This window comes from Diabrotica undecimpunctata, chromosome 1, assembly GCF_040954645.1.
Source record: "Diabrotica undecimpunctata isolate CICGRU chromosome 1, icDiaUnde3, whole genome shotgun sequence".
Lineage (NCBI taxonomy): Eukaryota > Metazoa > Arthropoda > Insecta > Coleoptera > Chrysomelidae > Diabrotica > Diabrotica undecimpunctata.
In genome coordinates, this window is record NC_092803.1 from 140,562,818 (window position 1) to 140,571,167 (window position 8,350).

The window sequence follows — 8,350 nt, forward strand, 5'->3', positions numbered from 1 at the left end:
ATATCCAAAAAAAATCAGAGAACTCATAGTAGAAAAATGAAAGTTAAGAAAAAAATGTCAGCAATACAGAGCTCTACGAGACAAAACTAGTCTAAATAATGCTACACAAAAACTAAAAAGGGAGATACAAAATATGAAAAATTCAACAATTGCTTCCTTTTTAAGTAATTTAACAGCTGACCAGAACACAGATTATTCTTTATGAAAGGTAACAAAAAGAATGAAGAGAGCAATTATTCATTCTCCTCCTATCAAGTTGGAAAACGGCAACTGGGCTAGAAGTAACGAACAGAAAGCAGAACGATTTGCAGATCATTTAGAAAGCACGTTCAAACCCAACGACAATGATGGTGAAGAACTGAGATGGGAAGAACTATTCCAAACTGAAGAAAGAAGAACGTTTACATCATTTAGAGAAGTATCAACAGAGATAAAAGAGAAAATAAATCCTAAGAAAGCTCCAGGATATGATTTCATAACAGGAAAACTATTAAAAAATCTACCAAGAAAAGCCATAGTTAAGCTGACACACCTCATAAATGTTGCTTTTAGATTAAGACATGTTCTCAGATTCTGGAAAGTAGCCGAAGTCATTATGATCGCCAAACCAGGTAAACCTCCTAATGACATGACATCCTATCGACCAATATCACATATCACTTCTTCCGGTGATATCAAAACTATTTGAAAAACTTCTATCGAAAAGATTAAAACCAATAATAGAAAGCAAAAATCTTATACCAAACCATCAATTTGGTTTCAGAAATAAACATTCCACTATAAATCAAGTTCACAAAATAACGAATATAATAGAAAAAAACATTAGAAGAAAAGAAAGTCTGCTCTACAATCTCCTTGGGCGTACACAGGCGTTGATAAAGTCTGGGCATGAGGGTTTATTTTAAATTATAAACTAAGAACTTTCATGCCTAAACAGTATTCAGAAATCTTAGAATTATACATTGCAAATAGATATTTCAGAGTAAAACAAGAAGTGTACACCGATTTAAAGAAGATCTAAGCTGGCGTGCCACAAGGGAGTGTATTAGATCCGGTCCTATACCTATTATATACGTGTGACATTCCAGAGCTAGAACAAAATACTATTGCCACCTTCGCGAATGATACAGCCATACTAGTTATAGGAGATACTATACTATAAATTCAATAGGATTGTCAGGTTATCGCTTAGAAATGATAGATCCTCGAGGGGTCCGAGATGAGAGACGCGTGGAGTTCAATGGTGGCGTGTATATTTTTAAAATAAGGAAAATAATAGGAAACTTGCACATAAAAATATTTTTGCGTCAACGGTAAAATTGTTAATTTATGTTAAATATATTTTGTTAAAATGTTATGTAAAAATATTATATTAAAAATATTACGTCTTAACAATTAATTGTGTAATCCAGATGTACACACAATATTTTCATTCATTTATATTATTTTTAGTTTAACAAATATGTACATGTTTATTTTACAACATCTCAAATGCTAAATTATACTTACTTACTTAAGCCGTCCTTTTGTACCTTACGGTGTCGAGGTGCTAAATTCTATTATATTTTAAATCCAAAACTTTCTCCCTTATAATAATGAAATGTCACGAATATACTTCTGGTTCGTAATAATTTGTAAAAAACAAAACCTATCATTTATAAATATCTTAAATTCATAACAAACAAAAAAGAAAATAACTTAAAAATATAAACGAAACTTTTAGTAGTAAACGTAAGAATAACTAATAACTATTGTATCGCCTTGCATTTCCCCCATAGAATATCTTCCACTGCTTTTTATAAAATGTTCCACCGTTAAGACATCAAACTGTAGATGAATTGTCAGATTAACCTTTTGAAAAACCCTCGTTAGTCATAATATGCGTTTTAAACTAAACACGACGTAGCATTCAAATTGAGCAATTTCCAAGAACACAAATATAATACCTGGAAATTTCCAATTAAATACGATTAAAATGGAAATAATAGAATTCCCGAAACAGCCTTGTTTTTTCTTTTGAACTTTTATTTACAATCAATTTCTACATAAGAGTTTTAAGTAAATGTGAATGAATTTGTAAATAGGTAATAGTTTCGAAATAACTTAGTCGCTTTGTGATCGACTTTGAGATCGGTAGAATATACAATATTTTTTTTAAATAAAATTCATATTCACATATAAATACCAACTTCTTTACAGAAAATAATAATTCTAGACCCAGCAACCTAATGTAAACTACAATTGTGAAAAACAAACTTGCCATAATAATAATAATATAGTTATTAGGTACATACCTACTTAGAAAATTATAACCAGGTAGGACGAAGGATCTCACAGGTAGTCTCCGAATGTAGCAACAAAAAATCTCTAGAACTGTACCTATTAGTTATTATCTTAAAGAAATATTTTTATTCTGAATCACTTCCTGTTGTTAATTCACCATCACTACTGTCTTCTCCTGGAGTAATGATAATGGGCTCGATAAGAACATCAACACGCGTGTCTACGTCCCACATTTTATCTTCTTCTTTCTGTGTATGTTTAATGCATGACTGCCAGTTGGAAGCGGTTATATTTTGTATCGCTTGGTCTAATAATAATTTGACTTCTTTTAATTTAAAGGTTGTAGTCTTTTGCGCTACCTCATTTTTTATTTGTGCCCATATTAGCTCGATGGGATTCAATTCACAATGATACGGTGGAGTTCTTAATACGGTGATGCCATGCTCGCGTGCCATTTCGTCTACTGCAAATCTGATGTATGAACTCTTATTTTCGCGCACTATATCAAGTAATTGAACCTTTATCATGGATTCATCAAAATCTATATTTTTACTTCTTAACCAATCTATTATATCTGCCTTTCGAGATGCAGAAGTCGGTATTTTTTCCATACGACGGCTGTGATAAGGTTCATTGTCCATTATAATTACCGAACCAGGATCTACAAGAGTCAGTATAGACGAAAACCACTTTTCAAACACATCCGAATTCATATCCTCATGATAATCGCCCGTTTTGATTGAGGTAAACACATTTAAACCATCCTGTAAAAAACCTGAATCACTTCCAATGTGCGTTATAATGAGACGCCTTCCTTTGCCCGAGGGTGCTTTTAAGCCGGTTGAAAATCCCTCAATGAAAGCCTGTCGCGCACTTTTAATATTCAAGTCTTGCCATACTTTGGATTTCGTATGACCCTCATTCAACCACGTTTCGTCCGTATAATAAATTTTTTTACCAAGTCGTCTACATATTTGTTACGAACAAACTCATTAATATGCTATACACACAGTAGCAAGTACAGATTCTTAATGACTGATTCTAATGACTAATGAGACAACTGGCATTGACGATATTAATTCAGAATGTTTGAAAACAATTTCACCATACATACTCGAACCATTGGTCCACATTTTCAATATATGTATGGAAGAAGGAATATGGCCCAAAGCCTTCAAAACAGCAGTAGTCATACCAATATACAAAAGTGAAGACAAAACTCTTGCTTTAAACTACCGACCTATATCGCTTATTCCACACATGTCTAAAATATTTGAATTATTACTGAATAATAGACTTACAGCATACATCAAAAAGTATAATTTAATTTCTGCTAACCAATTTGGTTTTAAGCTAAATACTTCCACACAAGATGCCGTTTTGAATCTACCATCAAAAGTGTATGAAGCTCTCAACAATAATAAAGTTTGCTTATGTGTATTTCTAGATTTGGCCAAAGCTTTTGATACTGTCAGTCATAGTAAACTCTTGCAAACCTTAGAGAAAGTTGGTATAAGAGGCAACTGTCTTCAACTATTCAGAAGTTACCTCTCTGAGAGGCAGCAGGTAGTAAGGGTTTCCGAAACAACAAGCGGACAAAGAGGTATAACGTATGGAGTGCCACAGGGAACAGTGTTAGGACCTGTCTTATTTAATCTATATATAAATGGTTTATTTTCATTGCAAAGTACAGGGCATATAATTGGGTTTGCTGATGACACGGCTATTGTTTATGAAGCTGATAACTTAAAAATAAAAGCAGAAACTGATCTACAATTCATAAAAGACTGATTTGATTATAAAATACTCACAACTGTTTATTTACCAATTTCTAACTATACCCCGAATATTGATCTATTCGAACCTCTTCGAATAGCACATAATAAACACAATTTTTGCATCAAACCAGTAACGAATGTTAAATATTTAGGTGTTATAATAGACACACACTTAAAATGGGATTGTCACATTAAATACGTTATTAAAAAGTTACAGTTTATCCTCTATAAATTTAAGCACCTAAAAAAACACATACCGGATATATACCTTCGCACACTATATTACGGATTAGTAGAAAGTCATCTCCGTTATGGTATACTGGCTTGGGGAAGCGCCCTAAAAACTCACATTCTCCCACTAGAAATCATGCAAAGAAGATTTCTGAGGATCATTATGGCTAAACCTTACACTTGTTCTACAGATAGACTATATAAGGAGAGCAAAATATTTGACTTAACACAACTAATAGAACTGATAAAAGAATCTCTAAAAGTAGAAAGTAGAATCCGGATACAAAATGAATTAACGGAAACAATAGATGTGAAAAAGGGACTACGCCAGGGAGACGCTCTATCATGCATCTTGTTCAACATCGTGCTCGAGAAAATACTGAGGGACACAACAGTCAATACACGAGGAACAATTATTAATAAAAGCGTGAAAATACTAGCATTTGCAGATGATGTTGACATAATCGCAAGATCAAGAAGAGAAATGATAGAGGCATACAACCAAATAGAACGGGCTGCACAAAATAGTGGTCTTAAAATCAATCAGACCAAAACAAAATATATGCAGGTAAGAAAAAACGCAGAAATAAGGCAGACACAAAATATAACAATAGGAGAATACAACATAGAAGAGGTAAAAAACTTTATATACTTGGGATCCCTAGTCACGTCTGATAATAACGTTACGGAGGAAGTGAAGAGGCGAATATTTATTGCAAATAAATGTTACCATGGCTTAATTAGACACCTAAGATCAGATAACGTCGCAAGAAAGACAAAATGCCAAATATATAAAACCCTAATAAGACCGGTACTCACATATGGCTCAGAAACCTGGACACTTACTAAAAGAGAGGAAACGTTGTTAGCCACCTTCGAAAGAAAAATCTTGCGACACATATATAAGGGCACAAAAGAAAACGGAATATGGTCCGGATATTATAACATTCATCAAAATAGGACGGCTGCGTTGGATAGGACATGTAGAAAGAATGGAAGAAGGCGAAATACCAAACAAAATATTCAAACAGATGCCAGTAGGAAAAAGAACAAGAGGAAGACCGAAACTGAGATACTTAGAACAAATAGAAAATGATATAACAACCTTAAAAATAAAAAACTGGAGAAAAAAAGCACGAAACAGATCGGAATGGAGAAGAATCCTAGAACAGGCCAAGACCCAAAAAGGGTTGTCGAGCCAGTGATGATGATGATGAAAATATTTGACTTAAAGCAGTTATACTTTCTTTGTATATCTGTAAAATATCACACCATAAAAGTTAAAAGCAACTTACCTTCACATGGATATCATACTAGAGGCAAGCACCTCTATATGGCTCCAAAAATGACGAAATCTTTCTGTCAACGATCTTTCTTATTTTTAGCCCCTAAAATATACAATCATATTCCTCTTGATATTAAAAATACGAAGAATGTCTTTCTCTTTAAAAATAAATTAAGATCATATCTCATGGAACAGACAAGACATTTTTGTAATATCATTATAGTAGCATAAGTTATAAAGCCATATTCACTTAATCTTTCTTTAAAAAAATTTAAATTGTTTTAAATTGTTAACTAATTGATTAATACTTAAGTGCTGTATTCGTACCAAGGGTCTCTACTAAAATTTTAATTATGGTTATTTTATGATTCAAAAAGCAGTATATAATATTATATTGTTTATTTTATTTAGCATATTTACCAGAACATAATTTGTGTATTTGCAGATCTCGTTAAAAACTTATTAGTATCTAAGTTTAATTTTATTATACATCTTTAATTGTTGTATCTAAATTTTCAAGCTGCTTGTTTTTTTTTATGGTTAAATTTTATCTTATATATATTTATAGTTTAGTATAGTATATTGTATTTTTATTTATTGTATGTTACATTTACCGAAACAGGTGTTCCCACACCTCTCGGAGACCTTCGGGTTAATTTATTCACATATTTTTAATTAATGAAACAAATTTTGTATGATTGTTGAATAAATTATTATTATTATTATTATTCTGAGCGGTCAGGTAAAAGTTTAAAACGTGTTTATCTATGAATAATAGCAATAATACCACTAATCCTTTAACGATGGGAAAGCCAAGATGATATATTTTGAGACAAGCTATACCAAGGAAGGTACTCGTGGGCGTGTGGGCCAGTGCCCGTCCAGTCTTTTTTTAGTATTCATCAGTATCACATCTTTTACATCACAATCCACATTGGTTACAACTTTCTCAGAGATTTTAACTAGAATTACTCAATTTTAATTATTTAAACCACATGTTAAAATGTGCAAATTCTCCTGTCTTGAAAATCATTATATGCCAGTACTCGATTTTAGTAGATCATATAAGTTATTTAAGTGTTGGAGAACCCTGACTCCTGTTGCACTCTCTGCTGTTTTAAAGTCACGCGTCTTCCATTGAATGACCTTTTTGTTGAATTTGGAATAAAAGAAAAGTACAAAGCTTTTGTAAAATATATTTATTAAAATAAACTAATACTACTGCGTCAATTCCGGTGTCCAAAGTTTAAAAGTTCTATCGTATGAACTACTGGCGATATACTGATCATTAGGCGCAATATCTACAGACATAATTTTCCCATCATGACCTGACAACGTCTTCAAAGGTTGCCACGTTTTACTTGTCCATAGTTTCACTGTATTGTCATAAGAAGCGGTCACTAAATAGTTGCTGGTAAACTTCTGAAATTTGACGTCGGATATTAGATTCGTGTGTGCAGGTATAGTGTAAAGAATGGAACGTTTACGAAGATCCCATATCTTGCAGGCGTTGTCTTCACTAGCTGTGGCGATATGGTAACCATTCGAAGAAAAATCTATGCCCAAAATGCCTTTTAGATGCCCTTCCATGAACATTATACATCGTCCTGTTCGAAGATCCCAGACTCTGGCAAAAGCATCCATACCACTGATAAAAAAAATACAATTAACACAGATATTGATATACATATACAAAGTACTAGCTCTAGTTTTGTTATGTAGGTTTGTTTGTATAATTATATTGAAAAATATCTTACCCAGTAGCACATACAGAGCCATCAACTTGAAATGATATACAATAAACTGGTTTAACATGCCCCTCTTGATGTAACACCTCGGTGCATTGGTGTAGGTCCCATAATCTCCACGAATTGTCGAAACAACATGTTCCCAGAAATCTCCCCGAAGGATGAAATCCTATTCTTGAAACTCTATGGGGCATGTGGCCTTCTATGTCTGCAATAGGTTCTTCACTGAAAACAGAATACATAAATTCAAATATCTTTAATGAAATATTGAGACATAATACGGAAAAAATTTATAATTAGTATTACGAAATCAGAGAGAGATATATAGAAAGAGCGATACTGACAGAGATATTAACATTATGTTTCCACTTAATAGACAAAGATCAAAATCATATTTCTCGAGCGATAAACCCGTTTATGTCTTGATGAACAGTGTTGCCAACCTCAAGAAAGCAAAAAGCAGCTAGTGGAACTTTAAAAAACAACAGAAAACAATAAAATAATTTCAAAACATTCGTCTGTCCGACATAACATTTATATGCAAAACATTTCTTTACTTCTGCCTCCCCATGCAAAGTGTCTTTAACAATCGTTGTGAACATTTTGTTTCTTAATTTGAAATTTTTTTGAACTATCTCCATTCTTCAGTTGAAAAACCTGTTTCCAAAATTGGTGATTTCTAGGATTTCGATAAAGTTTAAGTACGTATGACTTAACTTTCGCCATTCTCTATAAAGTTCAGTCACATTATCTGTAGAATATACTGTAGATAAAACACTTTGCATAGAAATTGTTTACCTTTTCGTTAACCAGCGCTCCTGTTTCACGTTTAATTCTGATCAGGTTTGGTGACATTCCCCCAACGTAAATTTCGTGTAACGGTAAATATTTTTCCACATATGAAGATCACAGAAAAATTTTTGGTTTTCTTCAGGAGAACAATTTTAATGTTTAAAACCCTGTGATTATGTTAAAATACATCTTGCAATTAATCAGTAATAAAAAGATGAAAATTTGCTATATTG

At 32.6% G+C, this 8,350-nt stretch overlaps 1 protein-coding gene across 1 annotated transcript in view; it reads right to left on the bottom strand.

Annotated features, from left to right (window-relative positions):
- Window positions 1-6,766: 6,766 nt before the first annotated feature.
- U4-U6-60K (U4-U6 small nuclear riboprotein factor 60K) overlaps window positions 6,767-8,350 on the bottom strand; it is a 10,210-nt gene continuing 8,626 nt past the window's right edge. The window contains exons 5-6 of the mRNA XM_072530876.1: window positions 7,335-7,550; window positions 6,767-7,225 (exon numbers count right to left, since the gene is read on the bottom strand). Of these exons, the coding sequence (XP_072386977.1) occupies window positions 6,796-7,225; window positions 7,335-7,550 (646 nt within the window). The 3' untranslated portion in view covers window positions 6,767-6,795. The remainder of the gene's footprint in view (window positions 7,226-7,334; window positions 7,551-8,350) is intronic.